The sequence below is a fragment of the Hylobates moloch genome, unplaced genomic scaffold (assembly GCF_009828535.3).
Source record: "Hylobates moloch isolate HMO894 unplaced genomic scaffold, HMol_V3 SCAFFOLD_6, whole genome shotgun sequence".
Lineage (NCBI taxonomy): Eukaryota > Metazoa > Chordata > Mammalia > Primates > Hylobatidae > Hylobates > Hylobates moloch.
In genome coordinates, this window is record NW_026652281.1 from 73,169,290 (window position 1) to 73,197,246 (window position 27,957).

Consider the following 27,957-nt stretch of genomic DNA (forward strand, 5'->3'; position numbering starts at 1 on the left):
TGTTGTTTTTTTCTTTTTCTTTTTTTTTTTTTTTTTTTTTTTTTCAGGGTCTTTTCCCCCCCCCCCCCCCAGGGTGGTGCGCTGGCCCAGGCTGGAGTGCAGTGGTGAGATCTTGGCTCACGGCAGCCTCCGCCTCCACAGTTCAAGCGGTTCTCCTCCCTCAACCTCCCGAGTAGCTGGGATGACAGGTGCGCACCACCAAGCCCAGCTAATTTTTGGATTTTTTGGTAGAGATGGGGTTTCCCCGTGTTGGCCAGGCTGGTCTCAAACTCTTGGCCTTAAGCGATCCCCCACCTTGGCCTGCCAAAGTGCTAGGATTACAGACATGAGCCACCACACCCGGCCTTATACTATTTGTTGCCTTAAGCCATTTAGTAATGTGGGTATGGATGTGTTAGAGTGAGGGGTGGGGAAGATGAGTAGCTACTCTCTTTAATAGAGCTCAGGTGTATGTAAAGAGACAGCAGGGCCCTGCCCTGGGAATCTGGGCCATTTCCCCGTCAGAAATGGGGCAAGACCAAGGCCAGGGCTGTGTGCTCTCAGACCACCTAGTAAGCAGAAGCAAGTTTCTCAAGCTTCTCTCTTTTCTTCCAACAGGCAAACCACCTTGAATCCGCCACGCAAAAAGCCACTATTTAAAGTCCTTTAGAATGCACTGGAAAATCCATGTAACATACCTTCTGGAGTCCAGAAACCCCATGGAGTAGAGGGAGATTTCTCCAATGAGGGCATAATCTGGGACCATCATGGCCACTGTCCGGAACAAGGCCTGGAAAAGAAACAACAAATCAGAATCAGAATACGTGCAGTGAATACTGAGGGAAAGCACATCCACAGAAGCAAAGGGAAGTAGCATGGTCATTCAGGCCACTCCAATGACAATCAAGGCAAGAAGGACTGGGGGACAAGTGAGTGCAGATGGACCACCCTCAGTGGGCCAATGCATGGCTCAACCAACCTCCCCACTGGCCCTGTGTGGGTACATGTTGTTACTTACATTGGGTCCCTCAGTGGCTCTGTGGAAGGCCCTAGGTGCTGACACACCTCATTTTCCTATGCCAAATGAGGACACCTCATAGCATCACTCAACTGTTGGAGCTTTCCAGTGTTCAACATGGATATCAGAAGTCATTTAGGAATGCAGAACCAATATGCATCAGAAGAATCCTGAAGTTGGACAGATCTTCTTTTTTTTTTTTTTGAGACAGTCTCTGTCGCCCAGGTGGAGGGCAGTGGCACAATATCGGCTCACTGCAACCTCCGCCTCCCAGGTTCAAGCGATTCTCGTGCCTCAGCCTCTCAAGTACCTGGGGATTACAGGTGCCCAACACCAGGCCCGGCTACTTTTTGTATCTCTAGTAGAGATGGGGTTTCATCATGTTGGCCAGGCTGGTCTTGAACTCCTGACCTCAGATGATCCAACTGCTTCAGCCTCCCAAAGTGTTGGGATTAAGGTGTGAGCCACCACGCCCAGCCAGACAGATCTTGATTTGAGTTCTTGTTTTGCTACCGACTAGCATGGGCAAGTTATATAACCCTTGTAGACCTCTATTCTTTCATCTCAAAACAGACTAACTTTACCCTCTTCATAGAGTTATCATGAGAATAAATGATAGAATGCAACTGAAGTGCTTACAAGAGTATGTGGCACATAGTAAGTGTTCAGTATGCACCAGCTATTGCATCATTATCTTGGATCTTAGAGGAGAAGTAACTTGTCTGAGTCACCCAGTTAGTTAGAACTAGAGCCAGGGCTAGAATCCAGGCTTCCTGACACCACGCCCGGGTGCTTTCTACTATACCACGGCATCGTGAAAGCTGCTTGTGATGATCTAATATGGCTGTTGGCTGGGATGGATGCAGGGAGTGCTTACAAATACTGGGCAGTAAAAAATGAAAAATGTGGCTGGGACTGGTGGCTCACACCTATAATCCCAGTACTTTGGGAGGCCAAGGCAGGCGGATTGCCTGAGGTCAGGAGTTCGAGACCAGCTGGCCAAAATGGTGAAACTTTATCTCTACTAAAAATACAAAAATTAGCTGGGCATGGTGGTGCATGGCCGTAGTCCCAGCTACTCAGGAAGCTGAGGCAGGAGAATCACTTGAACCCAGGAGGCAGAGGTGGCAGTGAGCCAAGATCATGCCACTGCATTCCAGCCTGGGGTACAGAATGAGACTCCATCTCAAAAAAAAAAGAGAGAGAAATGTGGATCCAAATTCTACCTTGGCCTTCACTGGCCTATGTTGACCTAGATGGGAGGAGCCACTTGAAGCATCTCTCTGACTCTTTTCTCAGAGAGAAGTGGTCCATCTGAATAAGACTCCAGGGCACCAATCAGAATGCATTAGTAGCAGGGGGTAGACCATGTCCTAAAGTCAGTGGATATGGGTGTAGCTGGGTCTCTCCTATCGCTTCCACCCAAGGGGATGGAGGAATAAATTTACCCCCAGGTAGGTACCTCCAGAGGTTTCTTTTCTTTCGCTTTGTTTTTTTTTTGAGATGGAGTTTCACTCTTGTCTCCTAGGCTGAGTGCAATGGCGTGATCTCCGGTCACCGCAACCTCCGCCTCCCACATTCAAGTGATTCTTCTGCCTTAGCCTCCTGAGCAGCTGAGTGGGATTACAGGCACATGCCACCATGCCCAGCTAATTTTTGTATTTTTAGTAGAGATGGGGTTTCACCACATTGGCCAGGCTGATCTCGAGCTCCTGACCTAGGTGATTTGCCCACCTTGGTCTCCCAAAGTGCTGAGATTATAGGCGTGAGCCGCCGCACCTGGCCCAGAGGTTTCTATTCTAAAAAGCACACCCCACATGTATATCTGCTGGCACTTACCTTGAGGTTGTCGGGCAGTTCAGCCCTGCCAGCATACCCGGGGTTCATGGTGATGAACACAGCGCAGGTTGGGTTCAGAGAGAGCTCAGTGCCTTCAAAGATGAATGTCTTTAGCTTCCGAATGATGGCTTGTTGGATGCTGAGGATCTGCTGAGCGACCACAGACAGCACTTCTACCTGGGGTGAGAATGCCCAGGTGATATGAGCACCTGCTTCTGTCTGACAACCACCCTACTCTACCGGAGTCCTCCCATGCAGCAAAGAAAGAACCCAATCACCCGAAAACCACACCTGCACATTCAAAATTAGGAGCATGATTTGGGGTTTTAGTAAGAAAAAAGAATATAGGTTTGTGCATGTGTGCGTGTGCGTGTGTGTTAATAGTTTCCATAGTACTTTATCTTTGTTTCAACACGTAGCATAGTACTTGACACACAGTAGGTATTCTGTGTTTATTGGTTCAAAGATCAGGGATTTTTATATTTCCTGATCTTCACTCATCATCCAAACAGAATTATACACTCTTTTGTGATGCATCTTTTGTACTTCTACTATAGACTTTTATCATGTTGGTATTTGTTTCATTAAATTTTTTATTTCCCTTTACTAGATTGTAACAGTCTAGACAGCAAGACCTTTTTTTTTTTTTTTTTTTTGAGACAGAGTTTCACTCCCAGCCTGGAGTGCAATGGTGAGATCTCGGCTCACTGCAACCTCCACCTCCCAGGTTCAAGCCATTCTCCTGCTTCAGCCTCCCGAGTAGCTGGGATTACAGGCGCTCACCACCATGCCGGGCTAATTTTTATATTTTTAGTAGAGACAGGGTTTCACCATGTTGGCCAGGCTGGTCTTGAACTCCTGACCTCAGATGATCCACCCGCCCTGGCCTCCCAAAGTGCTGAGATAACAGGTGTGAGCCACCGTGCTCAGCCAAGACCTTTTTTTTTCTTTGAGACAAAGTCTCACCCTCACCCAGGCTGGAATGCAGTGGCGGCATCAAAGCTCACTTCAGCCTTGAACTCCTGGTCTCAAGCAATCCTCCTGCCTCAGCCTCCTGAATAGCTGAGGCTATTTTATTTTTGTAAAGACAGGGTCTCAACTGTGTTGCCCAGGCTGGTCTCAGACTCCTGGGCTCAAGTGATCCTCCCACCTTGGCCTCCCAAAGTGTCAGGATTACAGGTGTGAGCCTCTGTGCGTGGCTATACAACCATTTCATGCTCATCTCTGTAGCATGAACTTATGCAGAATATCTGATGTATAGTATTTGCTCAGTAGCTACTATGGGCAAGTGAATGAATTAATATGATGGGGAGATGGGGATATGTGTATAAAACATGCATCTATCTCCTTGGGAGTCCTTTTGTTTAGCTCACTGAGTACATGCTTTGGAGGTTCTCGTGTCTGCCATACAAGAGACATAAGGCCCTGTTATTAAGGAGTGCAGAGCCAAGAAAAAGGCCCCTCCATGCGCAGCTTCTTTGTTCTGCAGCCTAGAGGCAGAGTTACCTCGATCCTGTTGAACTCATCAAAGCACGCCCATGCTCCAGCCTGTGCCAGCCCCTTGAAGAACTTCCCCATAGCTTTGTAATCCAAACCATCGGAGCAGTTGAAGACCACACACTAGAAAGAGGGAGGATGTGGGTATCATTCAGGGTGGATTCCATCCCATCTGAATTACCCTGCACCATTCAACAGCGGTGGGCTCCTCTCTCCTTGCTCTGCTTGAAGGAGCTGGGGCCCATGTTGCCTGTTAACGCTAAACCACCTTAAAGTTCATGCCTACTTCTCAAGTAGGGGTGCAGAGAGGGCCTGGAAGAGAAGGAGGGGATAGATGGCATTTCCTTACCTGCTTAGCCAAGGCTTTGGCCAAATCTTTGGTGGTTTCTGTCTTGCCAGTCCCAGCTGGACCCTCTGGAGCACCCCCAAGGTTCAGCTTCAAAGCTCCCATCAGTGTCCTATGGGGAAGAAAATAGGACTTCAGTGCTTGAGGTCTAAGACACAGGAGAGAAACCGGCTTTTTATTTATTTTGACTCATACAAATATTTAGGTTAGTGCAAAAGTGATTGCAGTTTTTGCCATTGAAAGTAATGCTAAAAGCCACAATGACTTTTGCACCAACCAAATAGTTAAAAATTTTCCCGATTATATGAGCAATACAACATCACCGTAAAAATTTCTATTTTACTCAGCATTGTAACCTCAGAGCCCAGCACAGTGCCCAGCACATGAGTGGCACCCATGAATATTTGAATGAATAAATGAATACATGCATACATATATAAATGAATCCAATAAAAGTGAAAATACTCATAAACTCCACATTCCAAAGATCACCAGTGCTAATGGAGTGGTTAAAATATATTTCTCCAATTAGATTATGAATTCTTTTTTTTCTTTTGAGACAGGTTCTCATTCTGTCACCTTGGCTGGAATGCAGAGGCATGGTCACAGCTCACTGCAGCCTTGACCTCCTGGGCCCAAGTGATACTCCCATCTCAGCCTCCCAAGTAGCTGGGACTTACAGGCACACACCACCACACCCAGGTAATTTTCATATTTTTTGTAGAGATGGAATTTTGCCATGTTGCCCAAGCGGGCTGGTCTCAAACTTCTGGGATCAAGTGATCCACTCACCTTGGCCTCCCAAAGTGCTGAGATTACAGGCGTGAGCCACCATGCCCAGCTAGATTATGAATTCTTAAATTCAGGAATCATATTTGATTCCATTTCGTAACCTCAGTAAATTAATACAGCTCCTGGCACATAATAGGTGCAAGATAAATGTTAGAAACGAATGATGTAATAACTGCGGTTCCATGGCCCTTGGTATGAGTCTCTACGTTTTCATTTAGCACTCTATCTTGTAATCATTTGAATATGTCTCTCCCGACCCCCCAGTTAGATTTAGGGTTTCTTGAGGTCATGCATGGTGCACAGGAAACCTCAAAAAATGGTTGTTGAATAATGAGTGGAATAAATAAATGAATGAAGAGCAAAAATTATAGACCATAAAAAATAAGTGGTTGAGGATTTTGAAGGGAGAAAATACTCCCAAGTATTAGTTTTACAATCTAAAAAACTCCCACTGTAAGGAAATATATAAAAGCAAAGAACATCTAAACATCACAAAACCGACAAGTTCACAAAATCCCGATCTCAAAGGCTGAGTTCCACAGAAAATGTCAGAGTACTTTGCTGAGCACAGAATGGCCAGCTTTTTTCATGAGACTGGCTGGCAGAGCATAGAGACCTCTTGGCTACGTTCTTGACCTCACTTCTTATCTATCTTATGGCCATAGGATCTCTAGGCACCATCTTGATTCCTGCCATTGGAGAGCCCTCTACGTTAAGTCCTATGTCATGTTCACGGACGTGAACCAATATTCCACTTGTTGGTTCAAATATATTGATTTGCACTAGAATTCCTACCGGGTTCTCATTTCTAGCCTGAAGACCTAGTTTGCATGCCCATCTTTGGGACTACGGAGAACCTAATAATCTGAAGTGTGAAGGGTAAAGGTAACCCAAGACATCCCTAACTTTCCTCCCCAGAGTCTTCTTCCCCTGGAGTTCTCCATTCACCCCTCAGATCTAGGAGCTCCAGAGTGTACCTGTAGCAGCGGTCGGTGAGGGGTGTGATCACCAGCCGGGGGGAGTTTCCCAGGTACTCATAGCCATACAAGGCTTCTGTGCTGATAATCTGCACCTGCACATCCTTGGCCACCCAGTAGTAGCGCAGCTGTGAGATCCATTGGAAATCATTCGGATCAGAGACCCTGTCCTCAGATAACTTGGCCACCACGTCGCGGGCTGTTGGGACACAGATGCAGAAACACACACACAGAGCCATCAGAACTCTCCATTTTTATAAGCTCCTCAGTTAGAAGTGGATGTTATCAAGGTCCCCCATTCTCCAAACTATTTTATTTTATTTTACTTATTTTTTGAGATGGAGTCTCGCTCTGTCCCCCACTCTGGAGTGCAATGGCATGATCTTGGCTCATTGCAACCTCTGCCTCCCGGGTTCAAGCGATTCTCCTGCCTCGGCCTCCCAAATAGCTGGGATTATAGGCGCACACCACCACACCTGGCTAATTTTTGTATCTTTAGTAGAGATGGGGTTTCAACATGTTGGCCAGGCTGGTCTCCAACTTCTGACCTCAAGTGATCCACCTGCCTCAGCCTCCCAAAGTGCTGAGACTACAGGCGTGAGCCACTGTGCCCAGCCCAAACAATTTTAGATTTCACAAGCCTCCTTGCCCACCCCCAGCCTGCAGGCAGCAATATCTGTTAGAAGCTGGTCTTTGCTTTCTCCCAAAGCCAGGCAGAGAATCTGCTGCACTATCTTCTCTCAGACAGCACAGCAGAGCTATTAAAGGTGGTGCTCTGAAATCAGACTGCCTGGGTTCAAATTCTGGTTCCACCACGCCCTAGCTATGTGACTTTGGGTAAGTTTCTCAACCTCTCTGTTCTTCAGTTGTGTAATCTGTAAAATAGGGATAACATAGTACCTACATTATAGGTACTATGTTAAATGAATAAATGAATATATATGTACCTACGTACATATCTACATCTAGACACAATAGAGAGAGAAAGAGAGTTGACCTTGGCATAGGAAAATGTTATACAGGTATTAGCTACTGTTATCCCCAAATTCTTGGAAGTCTGAGCCAGAGGGCTTTGCAATGCATAGTGACTCCAAATTCCATCCTATTTCCAATATAACCCTTTTGGTCCTGTTTCAGGCCCCTAGGATATCCTAGGAGAATGCAATCAGCATGGCCTTATATAGCAGGGGAAGGAAGCCCGAGAATCCATGGTTAGATGTATCCTTTCCATCTGGGGGCCTGAGAAACCAGCTGGGAGATACATTTCTAGCTTTTCTTTTTTCTCTCATGGGACTGTAAGCCCTGATTTAATTTTATCCGAGTGACAAGGGCCTTGAAGTTGAAAAGTGGATCTAGGCTGATGAGAATCATTCATTATGTTTTTGGTAACTCAGGTGGAGAGCTATGGCGATCTCAGAGCTAGTACAGCAGACTCAAAATTAGGACCTCAGAAACGTCACTTTTCAAAGGGTTGCTTCCATTGAGCCTTTCTTTCCTCTCTGTGACAGAGTCTTCTTTATTACAGTGAAATCAAAAACCCTGCAGGGAAGAGTCCTTGAAGATTATATCCACAGCTTTTTCTTCCTTCCCAAGGAATTTAATTCCCCTCCTGGCTCTTGGGGGAATGTATAGGGGAACAACCTGATACGTTCTCCCAAGGAAGAGGGTATAGGGCAGGAGTATGGTATGCCTGAGGGATCCAAGAAGAAAGCAAATTTCAAGGGTTTGAGTTGGGGATGCCTTCACTATACAGTGTGTGTATGTGCACTTGCATGTGTGTGTGAGTGTGTATGTGCAATTGTGTGCATGTGTGCATACATGCATGCTTGTGTTTGTGGACCCAACCACACTGGGGTACCCTGGGCAGTATAACCACATCTGCACCAATTATTCTTAACAGCCGAGTATGTGGCCGTGTGAAGAGCACATTTTCCCTTCTCTCTCCCTGATGTTATGCTGGTCTACCTAATGAAATCAGATTGAAGCGAGCATTAACCTGAGGGGAATGAGATGCCATGAAATGCCAGTAGGAAGCTGGGTGTGTGAGCAAGAGACTCTGTTCCCAAGCAACCAGCCTGGTCCAGCCCTAGTTTCCTTGGTGATGGAGTGAGGGTGTGGGGGTGGTTTGTTTTATATAAAGACTCCAGTTTTTCCTCCTCCTCGTCCTCCTCCTCCTCCTCCTCCTCTTCCTCCTCCTCTTCTTTTTAAAGGAGGAGCTGGAAGGCATCCTCTCTCACCACCCACTACTTGCAACATTGCCCATTTCCAGTCCCTTAGGCTTGGAAGCAGACAGACATAGGCGATTCTGTTGCTTACTATTATAGCTGTATGCCTCTCAGCAAGTTAGTTACCTCTCTAAGCCCCAGGTTCTGAATCTGTGAAATATCCATGAAAATGAGATAATGTATGTCAACCACTTAGCACAAAGCCTGGCACCTAGCAAGCATTCAAAAATATTAGCTACGGCTAGCCGAGGAAATGATTCCACATTGGTGAAGCTCAGAAATGACTTTGGCCGTCATTGTCTCAGTACAAGCCCTGCTTGGAGGGTCCCTGGAAATCAGGTTGGGGGTGGGAGAGGAAATACAGGTGGAGAGATGCAGAGCCCTTTGGCGCTGGCTTCTCTCCTTCCTCCCCCATCTTACTCTCAGTTGGAGAAAGCTCTCCCTAATGAGGAAGGAAACCCTGAATTATTCCATCCAGGAGAACTGAGATGAGCAAGACTAGACTGCTTCTCCTGGACAGTCAGTAACGGCAGGGGAAGCCCCCTGGCTTACCGTGGACATCGATGACCATGAGGGCCCCGAGAGTGAGTCGAGCTCCACTGCTCAGCTTCCCTCGCACCAGCTGGACAATCTGTGCAATCTGATCATTGCTCTTTTTCAGAAAATCCTGGCAGGGGCAGAGAAGGGGACAACTGGTTACATCTGACTTTCCTCTGGCAGTCCCCATGTCAAGAAATGGTATCATGGTCCACCGGATGGCTCAAGCCATCCGGTGTCATCCCTCAAGTCCACCTTTTCCCTACCCCAGTCCTTAATCTCTGAATGAATTCCTAATGCATTATGCTGAAAGAGGCAAGATTTGGAAGGTTTCATACTGCATGATTTTATTTTTATAGTATTGTGGAAAAGGCAAAATTACAGGAGTGAGCAGAAAATACCTTGGTAGTTACTGGAGGCTTGGAGTAGAGAATGCAACTGACTACAAAGGGCCTGAGGACATTTTTTTGGGGTGGTGTGGAACTGTCCTATATATTGATTGTGATGGCCTACACAAATGCATGTGTTTATCAAAACTGAGAACTGTATGCTAAAAAAGGTGAATTTCACTGTATATACCGTAAATCAGAATTAGCCTCCCAAACTGGAAACTTTTTCGCATTAAAGAGACAAAGGAGCTATAAAAACAAAACGCAATATGTAATCCTAGATTGCATCCTGGTCCAGAAAAAAAAAAAAAAAAAGACAGTAGGGCAATTGGCTAACTTTATTTATTTATTTATTTATTTGAGACAGAGCCTGACTCAGCCTCCCAAATAGCTAGGACTACAGGTGTGCACCACCACACCCAGTTAATCTTTGTATTTTTAGTAGAGATGGGGTTTCACCATGTTGGCCAGGCTGGTCTCAAACTCCTGACCTCAAGTGATTCACCCACCTTGGCCTCCCAAAGTGCTGGGAATACAGGCATGAGCCACCACGCCTGGCCTGTCATTTCTTTTTCAAGATGATAAAATTTAAATTAGCCATTTTAGAAAGGTCTATAAGTTAGAGAATAAAATCGTATCAATGTTGATTTCCTGATTTGGATAACTGTACTATGGTTGTCTAAGATGTTAATATATGAGGAATCTGGATGAAAGATATATGGAAATTCTTTGTATTACAATTTCAGCGTTATTTGTAAGTTTCATGTTATTTCAAATTAAAGAGGCAAAAAATAAAATAAAAAGAAAACTTAAAAAGGAAAAAAAGTAAGACCACCCTAGGTTAAAATCCTACTTTCCCTACTTTCTAGCTATGTGGCTCTGGGCAAATGATTTTAAGCTTCTGAGTCTCAGTCTCCTGGTGTGTGTCAAATGCAGATTTTTTTTTTTTTTTTTTTTTTTTTGAGATGGGGTCTTGCTCTGTCACCTAGGCAGAAGTGCACAGGCACAAACGTGGCTCACCGAAACCTCGACCTCCTGAGCTCAAGCAATCCTCCCACCTCAGCTGCCTGAATAGCTGGGACCACAGGCATGCACCATCACTCCTGGCTAACTATTTGTAGAGATCGGGTCTCACTGTGTTGCCCAGGCTGGTCTTGAACTCCTGGCCTCAAGCAATCCTCCCACCTTGGCCTCCCAAACTATTGGGATTACAGGCATGAGCCACCGTATCCTGCCCTAAATCTAGATGATTATAGCTGCCTCTTCAAGCTGTGTTGAGGATTAAATGAGGTAGTGTATGTGGTGTTGGGGCTTCTCCCCACATCTCTCCTAACTACACTCATTCCTCAGCTATTCTAGACCAAAGTGTCTTCCTGCTGGAATACACCATGCTGTTCATCTTCAGGCTTTTGCATACTCCAGGTCTTCTCTCTGGAACACTCTCCCTCCTATTTTCTGCTCAGCTAATCCCTACTTATATTTCAGGTCTCCTCTTAGACACCACTTTTCTGGGAAATCTTCCCCAATCCCAACTTCCCTCCCCTCACTCTCTTACTCTTTCCTTCCTTCTATTTTCCTCCTTTCCTTCCTTCCTTCTTTTTTCCTCCCTTCCTTCCTCCCTTCCTCCCTCCCTCCCTTCTTTTTTCCTCCCTTCCTTCCTCCCTTCCTCCCTCCCTCCCTCTCTCCCTTCCTTTCTTCCTTCCTTCCTTAAACCCTCCCTCCTTCCCTGCCTCCCTCCCTTCTCATACTTACTGGATGTGTGTTCTTTCCTTATCACAGTTCTATAAAAGAGCCTTTTTCTCTCCCCCACTAGACTATAAATCCATGAGGACAGGGACTATGTCTGTCTCATTCACATCTAATTACCTTTGTTAGCAGCAGTACCAGCACAGAGCAGATGCCAAACCAATATTTGTTAAATGAATAATAAATGGTTGGAGGGAGGGAGGGATGATTATTCTGTGTCAACACCTGCTTCCTTTAGGATACGGAGGCACATCACACAGCATGCATGCACACCAGGGCCTGGGTGTATGATGGGAAACATTCTCCCTAACTATGGGTGGGAAAACTGGGGCACATGAATCCACCTCCATCACAAAAAGTCAGAGATACCATCACAAAAGTCAGAGGATTTTAGAGTTTCTAAAGTTTGAAATGATGGCAGTTTGTATGTGTGCAGTGCAATATGTCTATTAGGGTTCATCAATATGGAATCTGTATAAGTTTAAACACTGGCCAAATATTAATGTTCTAATTTCAATTTATACAGCAAAATATAGGAAATTAAAACATATTCTAATCCACAGCCAATCCTCTAAGAGGAGTAACAGGAGGTCTGGTGAGATATTCATGGAGAATTAGACCATGGAAGAAAGGCTGAGTATGAAGTTGTCATTCATCCATTTAACAAATATTTGGTCAGGCAGGGTGGCACCCAGCACTTTGGGAGGCTGAGGCAAGGAGGATTGCTTGAGGCCAGGAGTTCAAGACCATCCTGGCCAACATAGTGAGACCCCGTCTCTAGTTTAAAAAATAGAAAAAGTTTAAAAACAAACAAACAAATCCCCAAATATTTATTGAGCATCTACTCTGTGCTGGGCACTGTGTTAACCCCTGGAAACATAATAGTGAGCAGAGCAGACATAGCTTCTTCCCTGTAGGGTTTACAGCCTCGTGTCTAAGTACTGAATCATTTACTGGCATCTCGTTTAACCCTCCCACAATATTATGATGTGGTGTGACAATTCCTTGCATGTTACAGACAAGGAGATTGAGAGTCGGGTTAAGTTGCTCATGGTCACACAGCTAGCAAGAGACAGTGTCAGGATTTGAACTCAAGTCCATCCAGGTCTTAACTGTCAAGCATTGGCATCAATTGGCTGGGAATACGTGTATTTGGATCTGAGGATAAACAGATGCTTGAGTACACTTGGTCTCAAAAGAAAGCTGAAGGAAGGACGGGAGGTGGATTCATTCGGGAGGGAGTAGGGGTGATGAGAAGGAGGCCCCTTGGCTTAGGAAGAATACAGGAGGTCTTCCTTTGTAGAAATTCTGCCAGGTTGGCCCCCAGAAGCCAAGGGTATAAGACTTAGAATCCTGCAGTCCAGAATTTCTGTCTGGGAAGGACTATGAGAGGTCTTGTACCATAGAATTGCAGGACAGCTCAAATCCCAAATTCTCCATCCCACTGTCCTCATGGGAACCCTGATGTCTGCGATGCTATGAGCCCAAATGATTTTTGCTTAGACAACAAAACATGGCTACTCTAATTATACATCATTCAAGTCCTAATTGATGCTTGGATCTCTTCTGTAAGCTTCGCAGCAAGTTCACTTACCGGTAAGGTGTTTTCCCCCAGGGCTTGGGACACCTCCTGGGTCCAAAAGATGGAGGAGACACAGATAACCACCTGTCCAGGCCACTGTAAGACCCAGTGATTTCGAGGGACCTGGAAAAGTGCAGTGGGCATGTTGTAGGATCAGTTCACGTGTGGTTTAAACTGAATTTACAAAAACATGCCCCAATCACCTCACCACCACAACAAAAACAAAATCTTCCCCATCCTCAGACGCTACAAAGCTTGACATCTCTGGAATTACTGATTTATGTCTTCCTTTCTGAGTTTTATGAAAAAGAAAAAAAAACCACCAATCATCTCATCAACTTTGCATTTTTTCCATGCTCCCATTCATCAAATTTTTCCATAGTTATAATCAAGGTGATGTTCACAGAGTCCTCATAACTACTGGTTTTTAATGGCTACATAATATTGCAGTGCTCAGTCACAATTTTCTTAGCTGTTTCTCCACCCCACAATTTTTTCCCTCAAGCTACAGATCAGGAGTGGGCAAACTACGTATATAAATTTTTTCATAAATAAAATTATATTGAAATACAGCCGCAGCATACAAAAGAATGAGTTTATGTCCTTTGCGGGGACGTGGAGGAAGCTGGAAACCGTCATTCTCAGCAAACTAACACAGGAACAGAAAACCAAACACCGCATGTTCTCACTCATAAGTGGGAGTTGAACAACGAGAACACATGGGCACAAGGAGGGGAACATCACACATCGGGGCCTGTCAGGAGGTGGGGGGCAAGGAGAGGGAAAGCGTTAGGACAAATACCTAATGCATGCGGGGCTTAAAACCTAGATGATGGGTTGATAGGTGCAGCAAACCACCATGGCATATGTATACCTATGTAACAGACCTGCATGTTCTGCACATGTATCCCAGAACTTAAAGTAAAATAAAATAAAATTTAAAAAAATTTAAAAAAAAAGAAATATAGCCACGCCCATCATTTAAATATTGTCTGATGCTTTTGTGCTACAAGGGCAAAGCTACAGTACCCATTTACTATACATACATATCTTATTATGTTGTATACCTTAAATATACGCAATCAAATTTATTTAAAAAAATAGTTGCATTGGGAATGTGGCCTGCAGAGTTGAAAATATTTACTATCTGGCTCTTTACAGAAAAAGTTTGATCTGAGGATAAAACTTGATAGATTTGATTTGGATGAAATAATTTCAAACCAGTAACTGCTTTTCTTTAATTTTTGGTTCAGAGCATGTCATAGGAAAAGGGATTGGTCTTTCATTTTACAATGCAAATACTATGTCAAGGGACAGTAGGGTCAGTCCCCAGGACTTTAGTGTGAGGGTGTTGAGTATTGCTTTGTTCTGTGGGTGCTGGGAATAAGAAAGTAAGAAAGTTAGAGTCAGTCAGCCGGGCACAGTGGCTCATGCCTGTAATCCCAGCACTTTGGGAGACCGAGGCAGGTGGATCATTTGAGGTCAGGAGTTTGAGACCAGCCTGGCCAACATGGTGAAACCACATCTCTATGAAAAATACAAAAATTAGCTAGGTGTGGTGGTGATTGCCTGTAGTCCCAGCTACTTGGGAGGCTGAGGCAGGAGAATCGCTTGAACCCAGGAAGCAGAGGTTGCAGTGAGCCAAGATCGTACCAATGCATTCTAGCCCTGGGAGACAGAGTGAGACTCCATCTCAAAAAAAAAAAAAAAAAAAAAAGAAAGAAGAAAGAGAGCTGGAGTCACTCAACGTGAATGTGACCACAGGCTGGGTACCAAGTTATTCTGAAAGGTTCTTTTGTCTTAAGCCTTATGTCATACCTGTTTCCCTTTAAGCTTTGGGAACATAATGAGTTATGCCATTCAGGGCATCTGTAAGGTAAATGAATTATTAATTGGAAGGGACTCTAAATAGATCTTGTGCCATTAATCCCATTTGACAAAAAGGACTGGTCCGTGGCAACCAGAGGGTTCCAGCTAACCCTCTTCTCTTGCATCACCTGCTTCTGACTGCCAACATTTCACCAGGAATAGGTTCATTGCCCCAGGGTTCACAGGTAAAGGAAAGAGAGGTGCAGAGGGACAAGTTTTGGTAGAAGGCAGAGGGTCCAACCGAACTACTGATACATGAAACTTCTCCCCAACGTTCTCTTCAGTGCACTAGTGTCCTGGCATGTGTACCCCAATTCTTGTTTACCTTGACATATGCTTCAATCCCGAGTTCAATGACTTCTCGCATACTGGCCAGCATCATCTGCTCCACCTGCTGGAGCCACTTTTCCACCATGCCCTATGGAGCAAGACAGACAGAGAGAGGGTGCAACAGTCAACCAAAGCCCAGAGGGAGGGAGAGTGGGCAGAATACAGCTTTCTCTCTGGACATGGCTGGAGGGATGCCAAAGGCTTGGCACCTTTTCAAGTCAATATTCTCTCTCTTCCCGTTCTTTTTTTTTTTTTTGACAAGGAGTCTCACTCTGCCACCAGGCTGAAGTGCAGTGTCACGATCTTGGCTCACTGCAACCTCCGACTCCCTGGTTCCAGCGATTCTCCTGCCTCAGCCTCCTAAGTAGCTGGGATTACAGGCGTGCACTACCACTGTGGCTGATGAATTTTGTATTTTTAGTAGAGACGGGGTTTCACCATGTTGGCCAGGATGATCTTGACCTCCTGACCTCGTGATCTGCCCACCTTGGCCTCCAAAGTGCTGGGATTACAGGTGTGAACCACTGCGCCTGGTCTCTTTTTTTTTTTAAAGAGAGAGACAGAGCCTTGCTCTGTCATCCAGACTGGAGTGCGGTGGCACGATCCTGGCTCACTGCAGCCTTGAACTCCTGGGCCCAAGTGACTCTCCTGACTCAGCCTCCTGAGTAACTGGGACTACAGGCACATGCCACCATGCCCGGCTAACTTTCAAATTTTTCTGTAGAGCCATGGTCTATGTTGCCCAGGCTGGTCTTGATTTCCTGGCCTCAAGAGATCCTCCTGCCTCAGCCTCCCAAAGTGCTGGGATTACAGGTGTGAGCCATGGCACCCGGCCCTGGCCCCAGCCAATATTCCAATATTCTTTATCTGCTTTACACTTATGTTGTGTATTCTCAGAAGCGTATGCCTTCTAAAGGGGCAATAGGCCTTTTTTTTTTTTTTTTTTTTTTTTGAGACGGAGTTTCACTCTTGTTACCCAAGGCTGGAGTGCAATGGTGTGATCTCGGATCATTGCAACTTCCGCCTCCCGGGTTCAAGCGATTCTCCTGCCTCAGCCTCCCAAGTCACTGGGATTACAGCATGTGCCACTACACCCAGCGTTTTAGTAGAAACAGGGTTTTGCCATGTTGGCCAGGCTGGTCTCAAACTCCTGACCTTAGGTGATCCACCCGCCTCGGCCTCCCAAAGTGCTGGGATTACAGGTGTGAGCCACCGCGCCTGGCCCATTTTTAATATGCATTACTTTCATGTCATTTTCTGAAACAGACAACTTCTCAGGAGGCAAATGAAACATTGTTGTCAGTTCATAAAATAAATTGCATCTTTTAAATGAACAGCTCTGATTCATGCATTATTCCAGTGGGTCTCAAACTTTGCTGTTCCTTGAAATCACTTGGAGATCTTTTAAAAATACTGATGACTGACTCCCACCCCTAGACTTCCTGATTTAATTGGTATGAGATGCAACCTGGTCATTTGGATTTTGATTAAAGCTCCATAGGGAAATTCAAATATGCAGCAAATTATTTAGTGTTAGGATTTCAGGTAACTGTAGCCGTTGACTTCAGGTGCTTGTAAGCTAGCTGGTGTCTGCATTGGTAATGTGACTCCTGGTTGCTGCAGTTTATATGTGTGGGTGGCAAAAGCAGCCAACAAAGCAAGGCTAAGCTTGCTTGTCTATTTCCACTTGAGGGTGCTGTCACTGAGCAGAAATGGAAGTAATTTATACTTTACTCATTATATAAGGACATATGTATGAAAACCTGAGTTAAGTAGCATTATAGCTCTCATTGATTCTATGATGTTTTATTGATCTTTAAAATGAGTGCCCCAGGAAGCTACCTGTCTAACTGAATCACTTTCAGCTGAACTCTGCAGATGGAAATCTAAACAGCATCGGCTGATTGGATCTGATTCCTGCAATTGACTCCACATCAAGTTGGGTTAAAATCCACAAATTTAATATGTCATGTGGATTGCAGTGGAATCCCCATCTTAGAGATGGGTACACTGAGACTCAGAAAGATTGAGTAACTTCCCCAAATCTTCAGTCGTTACATCGTGGAACCCAAGTGTTCCATACCCCAGGCAGTCTGGTGCTTAGTCCCAGTGCTTAGCCAATACGCTCTCTGATTTACTCCGTTATGGAGGAAAGAACCAAAAATGGGTAAGAGGAGTTACCTTGGCATTAGCTGGGTAGATTTTCTGTATGAACGGAACAGTTTCTTTTTCCGAGCTGATCATGGCCACAATTTCCAGATTGTCTGTAAACTCAAGCTTGGCTATTCCTTCAAAGCACTTCTTCAAGTGCGGCTGCACTCGGAGAGGGTCCTTTGTCTCAGACAAGATTTCCAGCAGCTCATCATTTGATAGGAAGAAGAACCTATTTCAAAGCAAAGAAAGATGGTAACTGGAACCTCTTCCAAGAACTTTTTCTAGCAAGGTGATACTCTCTGACAGGTAGTCCGCACCTAGGTGAATACCAGCTATGTTCTGCGGTCTTCACAAAGGCCCACTCTCTTTTATCACTTTTCATCTGGGGCATGGAAGATGGAGTTTTGCTTTTCTTAAGAGATGAGGTCTTGCCATATTGCCCAGGCTAGACTTGAACTCCTGGGCTCAAGCAATCCTCTCTCCTCAGCCTCCTGAGTAGCTGGGATTACTGGCATGAGACATTACCCCCAGGTTGGAGATGGTTTTGACTCTGAGATACCACACTTGATCTTAGTCAAAAGACCAAGAAGCGATGGTTTTGAGTCTGACAACAAGAGAAAGAATAAAAGCTGACATATGTGGGCTTAATAGGGCTGGGGGGTAGGTGTTATCAGTTGAAAGGAGCCCGGATAGAACAGCAATTCTCAACTCGGCTGCACTTTAGAATCACCTGGGGAGCTTATACAAAATTCCAGAGCCACAGTTCCACTGTCCAGAGATTCTAATAGAATTGATCTGGGGGTGCAGCTGATGAAATTTGTATTTTTTAAAATTTCAGGTCATTCTAATGTGCAGCCAGTGTTGAGAACCACTGGGTAGGGGCAGGAGAAAAAGACTTCCTTGTCTTTCCTTCTCTCCATCTGTGCAATAACATTGTATAGGCATGATACAAGAAAGCAAATGTTAATAATGAGCCTATTTACATGCAAAGGCCTCCACCATCTTTCATTTTATCTTATTTTCTTTTGAGGCAGGGTCTTGCTCTGTCACCCTGGCTGGGGTGCAATGGTGCAACCATGGCTCACTACAGCCTTGGCCTCCAGGGCTCAAGCAATTCTCCTGCCTCAGCCTCCCGAGTAGCTGGGACTATTAGTGCACGCCACCATGTCTGGCTAATTTTTGTATACTTTGTAGAGACGGGGTCTTGCCATGTTGCCCAGGCTAGTCTGGAACTCCTGGGCTCAAGTGATCCATCCACCTTACCTCCCAAAGTGCTGGGCCGATAAGCGTGAGCCACTGCACTCAGCCTTCTAGTGTCTTTTAAATTAGGGATAATAAGACAATTTCATCTCTTGTTCAGGTCTAAAAGCAGCAACAACAAACCTTCAGAAAATGTCCAGTGTTCAAACCTGTACTGTGACCATCAGGCTGAAAGTTCTATGATGGAGGGATTGTGTGATTATGGTCTTTACCAAATATGGTGGATTACAAAAATGGCCACGATATTTACAGTTCCTCTCATCAAGGGGTGGAGTCTGTTTTCACATTTCTCAAACTTGAGCTGGCTCTGTGTCTTCCTTTGGCTAATAGAATGTAAGTGAACATGAGTCTGTGCAGGTTCTAAGCCTAGGCATCAAGAGGCCATGATGCTTTCACTCTTGCTGCTCTTAGGAACCCTGTGACCACCACCATATAAATAAACCCAGGCTAGTCTTCTACAGGATAAAAGATATGTGGCCCAACTACCTGTTGTACAGCCAGTAGGAAGCCAATGACCAGACAAGCAATTAAGGATGCTGACTGATGGCTGACTGCAGTCATGAGTGAGCCCCAGTGAGGCCAGAACCACCCAGCCAAGCCCAGCTCAATCTGCCAACATAGAGAATTATAAGCTAAATACGTGATTGTTGTTTCACACTTCTAACTTTTGGGGTCATTTGTTATTCAGCAAAGCAAAGGAATACACTGTATCTATAGTGTTGAGTAAGTAGAAAGAGTAATAATTATTTGTTGCTGATCAACTAACCAATATCCAATGAGATGTCAATTTCTCCCACTCCCAAGTGAAATTCAAATGGGTGATCTCTATGGATATACACTCCCCCTATCTCCATCATGTGCTATAATGAATAAGGCTCAATGGCCATAAGAGTAACAATAATACACTTGTATAATTTAAAATTAAAATCTTTTTTTAGCAATCTGTATTTTCAAGATGAAATTAAATTATGCGGCTATCAAAAACATTCTCAAAGTGTTTGCTGAGAGTGTTTAATTTTATTTCATAAAAATGCATAAAGAAATATTGAGGTGTGTGTGTATGTGTGTGTTTAACTTAGGGAAAAAATGTGGCTCAGAGAGGTTAAATGGCTGAATATCTTAACCAGACTTCCTGGGTATCAATTCTAGCTTGATCATTTTACCAGTCTTGTATCTTTGGGCAAATCATTATTTTCTCATTTATAAAACAGGGACAATAATAATGTTCCCAAACCCATAAGAGTATTACAAAGATTAAATTAGTTAATAAGTGTAAAGCACTTAAGCAGGGTCCTCGTGTAAGGTAAATGCTATTAGTGCTATTATTCTTTTTTTTTTTTTTTTTGAGAGAGAGTCTCGCCCTGTCACCCAGGCTCGAGTGCAGTGGTGCCATCTCGGCTCACCACAATCTCTGCCTCCTGGGTTCAAGCAATTCTCCTGCCTCAGCCTCCCAAATAGCTGGGATTACAGGCACTCACCACCACGCCCAGCTAATTTTTGTATTTTCAGTAGAGACAGGGTTTCATCATGTTGGCCAGGCTGGTCTCGAACTCCCAGCCTCACGTGATCTGCCCGCTTCGGCCTCCCAAAGTCCTGGGATTACAGGCAGGAGCCACCGCGCCCAGTCTATTATTCATATTTTAATTAGGAATAACAGGAGTGGGTCTAGAACTAGAAGCCCAAACCTCAGGTGTTTCCTGAGTTTAATCTCTTCCCAAGCCTTATGCTTCCAAACCAGGGTTCCTTCCACTATAATGTGCTGTCTAATGCAAAAGCTATTAGCCACATGTGGCTATTTGCATTAAAAAGTAATATTAACTAAGTTAAAAATTGGCTTCCTCAGTCACCTCGGCCACATATAAAGTGCTCAGTGGCCACTGGCGGCTAAGGGCTACTGTACTGGACAGTAGGGACAAAGAACATTCCTATCATTGCAGAAAGTTCATTGGATAATGCTGAATTGAATAAATACCAAAGATACTTCTGAGTTTATTTATTTATTTATTTATTTATTTATTTATTTATTTATTTGAGACGGAGTCTTGCTCTGTCACCCAGACTGGAGTGCAGTGGTATGATCTTGGCTCACTGCAACCTCCGCCTCCCAGGTTCAAGCAATTCTCCTGCCTTAGCCTCCCAAGTAGCTGGGATTACAGGTGCCCCCCCACCACACTTGGCTAATTTTTGTATTTTTAGTAGAGGTGGGGTTTCACCATGTTGGCCAGGCTGGTCTTGAACTCCTGACCTCGGGTGATCCTCCCCCTCAGCCTCCCAAAGTGCTGGGATTACAGGCATAAGCCACCATGCTCAGTCATACTTCCGAGTTTCTAACAAATCACTTTTTTTTTTTTTTTTTTTTTTTTTTTGGTAAAGAGCAGGGAACTAACTTTGTCTCCATATAAAGAAACACTAAAATTTGTGTTTCTTAAAGGTAAATTAGAATCAAACATCCTAATTGGGGTCAAATGACATGGAGTGACCGTCAATGGTGAACTAGTCATGGATAGATTATCAGGAATGTCAGGAGTGAGAACTCACCTTTCCGAAACTAACCTTCTCCTTTTTTTTTTATTTTGAGACAGGGTCTGATTCTGTTGCCCAGGCTGGAGTGCACTGGTGCAGTCTTGGCTCACTGCAACCTCTGCCTCCCAGGCTCAAGCGATCCTCCTACCTCAGCCTCCGGAGTAGCTGGGACCATGGGCAAACACCACCACGCTGGCTTATTTTTTGTATTTTGTTGTAGAGGTGGAATTTCCCCATCTTGTCCAGGCTGGTCTCAAATTCCTGAGCTCAATCAATCCTCCCACCTTGGCCTCCCAAAATGTTGGGATTATAGTCATGAGCCACCATGCCCGGCCTGGAACTAACCTAAAACTCCCTTGACTTTTATGCAGAAGATTGGTTCTTGTGAGGAAAAAAAAGAGTCAAATATGTATAAGCATACCTATCAGAAACTACAAAATTTGATGGTATAAAAAAATTGACTGATGCTTCTTAAACATATAGTCTAGGTGCTAAATGTTTTCACATGTGTTAGTTCATTCATGTGTACAACAAATACATGAAGTAGGAGCCTTTTTTTTTTTTTTTTTGGAGACGGAGTCTTGCTCTGTCGCCCAGGCTGGAGTGCAGTGGCACAATCTCGGCTCACTGCAAGCTCCGCCTCCCGGGTTCACGCCATTCTCCTGCCTCCGCCTCTCCAAGTAGCTAGGACTACAGGCACCTGCCACCACGCCCGGCTAATTTTTTGTATTTTTAGTAGAGACGGGGTTTCACCGTGGTCTCGATCTCCTGACCTTGTGATCCGCCTGCCTTGGCCTCCCAAAGTGCTGGGATTACAAGCGTGAGCCACTGCGCCTGGCCAGGAGCCATTATTATATCCCAAATTTACGGTGGAGAACCTGAGGCTTGGATAGATTTGCTGGAGGCCTCAAGACCACTAGGTAGAAAAGCTGGTATGCCAAAGGAGGTCTGATTAACTCCAAAATCCAGGCTCATAGTCATGAATACTCTACCCCCGTAATTCGGAAAGATAACAGTGTTGGTTTGGACAACGTGTGCATTTGACACCCTTTGCTGTCCATTCAACCTCACACTAAGTAAAGACCATGAAGCCATGCCCCATTCCTGAAAGCTGTCTCAGAGAATGGAAAACCAGGAAAGAGTATGGACTAGATTGGTTGAAGCCAACTCTTGGTATGAAAAATGTAATTCTACCTACATACAGGGCAAGCATGTAATTCCAAATAAAAGAACAATGCTGGATACCTGGGGAAGAATAGTCTCTTCTTCTCCAAGTAATCATTCAGCCCTTTCTGGATGTCCTCCAAGAGAAAGTTGGCTTCTTGAAGCTTCTCGGCCATCCGTGGCTGGTCAGCTGCCACCAGAACCCTGTTATCTTTCACCTGGGTTCCATAAAAAAAGGTGAGACTCAACATGAGGTTCCCAAGTTCTGAGATTGGTCATTGTAATGAATGTGTGACCTATCAACTGACAGCACTCGTTGTCCAGCTAACTGCCTCCTGATCCCCCTCCTAACTGCACAGGGGTGAATGCTCATGGAACATGACCTTGTTCCTCTGATCATGGTTGACTGGGCAGGGATTGGGCACCTAAAACCAACCAAGCCCAATTATATTTTAACCCAAGGAGTTTAGAATCCAAACCATGACATTCTATACTAGTCTGGGCTGAGTGAGGATTATGTCTCTCTGTGTGATGGAGTGGTAGAGAAAGCCAGTCTTGAGGGGGGTGGGGGAAGAGAGAGAGAGAGAGAGAGAGAGAGAGACTAAGGCAGGGCCAGGAAAGAGGAGCCAAGATCAGAGAGATGGAAGGAGTTCCTAAGAGAAGAGGCTTCTGGGTTCTAGATCCATCTTTTGTGAGGCTTGGATGTGCTATTTGGCCTTGGGTTCCATGAGACACCCATTTGGTCTTCTCGTTTCAGCTATCCTGAGTCGGTTTCTGTCACTTGCACCCAAACAACCTTAACTAATAAAGAATTGGCTTATGCTGGCTGGACAATCTAAATTCCCATTTATCTCACTCCCACAAACAAAGCAGGGAAGACAAATTCCTTTGCAGCAAAATCTTTTTAAGTGCACCCCAGTTTGATCGCACTTGATTTAAAAAAGGAAAATGATTTGACCTCATAAAAGATGCCTCTAGGTGCCTTGCACACCCAGTGAACTTACCATCCTTCAAGCCTTGATCCCAACGTTCCTGCTTTAGAGGCCTTCCTTGACACCCTGAGACAACTAAATCACTCTTCTGTATTCTAATAACTATTTGTATATTACTTTTTTGGGGGTTGGGGGGACAGAGTTTCGCTCTGTTGCCCAGGCTAGAGTGCAGTGGCACAATCTGGGCTCACTGCAACCTCTGCCTCCCGGGCTCAAGGGATCCTCCTGCCTCAGCCTCAGAATAGCCGGGATTACAGGTGCACACCGCCATACCCAGCTAATTTTTTATATTTTTAGTAGAGACAGAGTTTCACCATGTTACCCAGGCTGGTCTCCAACTCCTGAGCTCAAGCTATCCACCTGCCTTGGCCTCCCAGAGGGCTGGAATTACAGGCATGAGCCACCGCACTCAGCCAAGGCAGCAAATTCTATGAAGACAGAAATCATATTCTTGCTACCTTCAAGTATTTTCTGATTCCTAGTATAACACCTGGGTCATTGTAGGTACTGAATAAACATTTGTTAAATAACTGAGTAACCAAATGTGGGTAATTGTTGGAATTCTAAAAGGATTCTCAAGCTATAAAACTGTTATTGCATTATCCTGTAACAAATAAAACCTTGTAAGAAATGACAGTTAAATAATACAAACTGCCTGTAGTTACTGCTTGGGAAGTGGGATTTCAAAAGGCTTCTGCTTTCTATGTTACGTATTTGTATTTGCTTTTTTTTTTTTTTTTTAATTTCTTTTGAGACAGAGTCTTGCTCTCTCTCCCAGCCTGGAGTGCAGTGGCACGATCCCAGGTCACTGCAACCACCGTCTCCTGAGTTCAAGCGATCTCCCACCTCAGCCCTCCGAGTAGCTGGGATTACAGGCATGCACCACAATGCCTGGCTAATATTTTTGTGTGTGTGTATTTTTAGTAGAGATGGGTGTTTCACCATGTTGGCCAGGCTGGTCTGGAACTCCTGACCTCAAGTGATACCCCCGCCTTGGCCTCCCAAAGTGATGGGATTATAGGCATGAGCCACTGCACCGGTCATATGTTTGCATTTTTAATAATAACAACTTTTGAAATTAGAAGAAGATATAAAAAGATTGATTTTCCAAAACTCTAGTTCATTTACAAGTTTCAAGGAAGGTGACTAGAATGCATAATGAGGAAACATTTGTATTTCTGCTGGTAAGAGTTATTAGGGTATAAAAACTTACCGCTTGGGACATAAGTGATTTCCAGTAACTATCAACAATGCCAAATTTCCTCCCCTCTTCTGGCATCTGGGCTATGATGTCCTCTGAACTGAAGATTGGCTCCAGGTACAGCCAGGTGGCTTGGCATTTCAACCAGGCATCCAAATTGTCTTGTATGCGAATTAGCTTTTCTTCCCATTTCTGTGAATTTAGCATTTGATATCTGAATCATTAACCTGCCACTCTGCATCACAGGCCCATGGACCAAGCAAATGGATGGAGCCGCACATTTATTCATTCATTCAGTCAGTCACTTGTTTAACAAATACTTATTGAGGGCTCCCTATGCTCTGGTCACTGCTCCAGGTGATGTGAACATAGCAATGAATGAAACACACAAGAGCTTTGCCCTTTATGGAGCTCACGTCCTAGCAGAATAATTACAATAGTTATACATGTAATCTATGTGAAGTGATGGTCTGAGTGCTTTAAGTATATGGAACCAATTTAATCCCACAGCCTTACAAGGTAGATGTGATTACAAACCGCATTTTCCAGATGTAGAAACCGAAACACAACAGTTTAGTAATGTGCCCAAGGTCACATTACTAATAAGGAGCAGAGCCAGAATTTGAACCCAGGTAATCTGGCTTCAGAGTTTGTGTCCTTAGCCTATGTCACTGCTACAAACAATGAGCACAGGAGGCCAAACCCCTACCTTCGGGTAGCTTACATTCTAGATTACTACCATAAGATGCTTCCCAAATGCATGTGTATTTGGTGCATTCAAATGCCATCTTCTCTTTTGGCAGACAGTTGCAAAGGCTCAGCATGCCATATGCTTTCTTGGATGGTTATTGCTTTCAGTCTTGTGTCATTAATTAATTAATTTATTTATTTATTTTTGAGACAGAGTTTCACTCTTGTCACCCAGCCTGGAGTGCAATGGCGCAATCTCGGCTCACTGCAACCTCCGCCTCCTGGGTTCAAGTGATTCTCCTGTCTCAGCCTCCCAAGAAGCTGGGATTACAGGCGCCCTCCACTATGCCTGGCTAATTTTTGTATTTTTAGTAGAGACGGAGTTTCACCATGTTGGCCAGGCTGGTTTTGAACTCCTGACCTCAGGTGATCTGCCCGCCTTGGCCTCCCAAAGTACTGGGGTTACAGGTGTGAACCCCTGTGTCATTTATTTATTTATTTTTCCAATTAGGACAAAGTGACTTTCTTTGTTAACTGAACTTGAAAACCTTTCCCTCCTCTGAGAAACCCAGAGCTAATGAAACATCTCAAAGCATTCAACTTCATTTCCTCTTACCTGGCATTCTGCTTCTATTGGTTTGATGAATGGGGAGCCACACATGGTCTGGGTTTTTATCACGTGATCATCGAGTAGCATTTGAATGTCATCAATTGCACACAAGATGCTTGTATCCTGTAAATAAAGATGCCCCACCCTGTCAAAATTGTGAAACCTCCCCATTTTTCTTTTCCTTTTTAAAAAATTTACTTATTTGAGACAGGGTCTCCTCACCCAGGCCTGAGTGCAATGGCTTGATCCTAGCTCATTGCAGCCTCAAACTCCTGGGCTTAAGGGATCCTCCTGCCTCAGCCTCCCAAGTAGGTAGGACTACAGGCATACACCACCATGCCTGGATTTTTTTTTAAGACAGAGTTTCACTTCTTTTGCCCATGCTGGAGGGCACCGGCAGAATCTCGGCTCACTGCAACGTCTGCCTCCCAGGTTCAAGTGATTCTCCTGCCTCAGCCTCCTGAATAGCTGGGATTATAGGCAAATGCCACCACGCCCGGCTAATTTTGTATTTTTAGTAGAGACAGGGTTTCACTACATTGGCCAGGCTGCTCTCAAACTCCTGACCTCAGGTGATCCATCTGCCTCGGCCTCCCAAAGTGCTGGGATTACAGGCATGAGCCACCGCGCCCAGCCTGGATATTTTTTTTAAGAGATAGGGTCTATGTTGCCCAGGCTGGTCTCGAACTCCTGGCCTCAAGTGATCCTCTTGCTTCAGCCTCCCAAAGTGTTGGGATTACAGGCTTGAGCCACTGCATCCAGCTACCTCCCCATTTTTCATGCTGATCCCTTAGGACCTCCCAGCTCAGAACTCCACTCTCATGGAGTAGGAATCTATGTCTTGCAGGGGATAGGACTTCTACTTTCTTCCTTGAAAATGTTATTAAAGATATTTAGGCTGGACAAGGTGGCTCATGCCCATAATCCCAGCACTTTGGGAGGCTGAGGTAGGAGGATCGCTTGAGCCCTGGAATTCAAGACCAGCCTGGGCAATATAGCAAGACCCCATCTCTAAAATTTTATTTTTAAAAGACATTTATTGTCGACCTCCTTTGCAGAAGTCAAATACAGTCTAATCCAAGACTCATAGAATCTGCTGGGGAGGAAGATTTCTGCCCCTTTCCCTGTGTTCCTGCTTCTCCACTTGCTTTCCTGGCTCTCCTTTCCCTCGGGTAGGAAGATCGGCTGCTAATCTGACTGATTAGGCCTAGACCTGCGGTTTCCACACTGTGAACCGATGTGCCCCGGGGCACCGCAGCCAACTGAGAGTAAATGATTCTGGTTATTTAAAAATAAAATACAACTATTAGTTTTTCTTTCAATGTAGGTGTATTTTTTTCAAACAGTGCCTAAGTTGTTAGAGCATAAATCCTTATTAAGTTGTTTGGACCTAATTACTGCATAAACAAAGCTATCAAGTATTTCTTTTGGCCTAAGGGCACTGTGAAAAAAGTGCTTAGACACAAAGGCATTGTGAACTAAGAAAGTTTGGGGACCTCTGTTTTATTTATTTATTTATTTATTTTTATTTTATTATTATTATACTTTAAGTTTTAGGGTACATGTGCACAACGTGCAGGTTTGTTACATATGTATACATGTGCCATGTTTTTATTTATTCATTCTTGAGACAGTCTTGCTCTGTTGCCCAGGCTGGAGTGCAGTGGCATGATCTCAGCTCACTGCAACCTCTGCCTTCCAGATTCAATTGATTCTCCTGCCTCAGCCTCCCGAGTAGCTGGGATTTCAGGCAAGCACCACCACACCAGGCTAATTTTTGTACTTTTAGCAGAGATGGGGTTTCACCATGTTGGCAAGGTTAGTCTCAAACTCCTGACCTCAAGTGATCTGCCTGCCTCAGCCTCCCAAAATGCTGGGATTACAAGCATGACAGGCACGAGCCACCATGCCTGGCTTGTTTTATACATTTATTAGGTCTTTTTTTGAGACAAGGTCTCACTCTGTCACCCAGGCTGGAGTGTAATGTTGCAATCATAGCTTACTGTAGCCTCAAATTACTGGGCTCAAGCAATCTCCCTGCCTCAGCTTCCCAAATAGCTTCCCAAGTAGCTGGTGCACATCACCATACTCAGCTAATTATTATTATTATTATTATTATTATTATTATTATTATTATTATTATTATTATTATTTTGTAGAGATGGGGTGTTGCTGTGTTACCAGGCTGTTCTCAAGCTCCTGGGCTCAAGTGATCCTCTCACCTGGCCCTCCCAAAG

General features: G+C 44.6%; 1 protein-coding gene across 1 annotated transcript in view; it reads right to left on the reverse strand.

The window, feature by feature from the left end:
- Positions 1–27,957, reverse strand: part of DNAH3 (dynein axonemal heavy chain 3) — a 223,910-nt gene that overhangs the window by 107,131 nt on the left and 88,822 nt on the right. Inside the window, exons 22-33 of the mRNA XM_058440807.1 lie at positions 25,727–25,843; positions 24,433–24,612; positions 22,309–22,445; positions 17,308–17,509; positions 15,122–15,214; positions 12,940–13,050; positions 9,226–9,340; positions 6,449–6,647; positions 4,683–4,791; positions 4,343–4,456; positions 2,837–3,013; positions 678–769 (exon numbers count right to left, since the gene is read on the reverse strand). Of these exons, the coding sequence (XP_058296790.1) occupies positions 678–769; positions 2,837–3,013; positions 4,343–4,456; positions 4,683–4,791; positions 6,449–6,647; positions 9,226–9,340; positions 12,940–13,050; positions 15,122–15,214; positions 17,308–17,509; positions 22,309–22,445; positions 24,433–24,612; positions 25,727–25,843 (1,646 nt within the window). The remainder of the gene's footprint in view (positions 1–677; positions 770–2,836; positions 3,014–4,342; positions 4,457–4,682; positions 4,792–6,448; positions 6,648–9,225; positions 9,341–12,939; positions 13,051–15,121; positions 15,215–17,307; positions 17,510–22,308; positions 22,446–24,432; positions 24,613–25,726; positions 25,844–27,957) is intronic.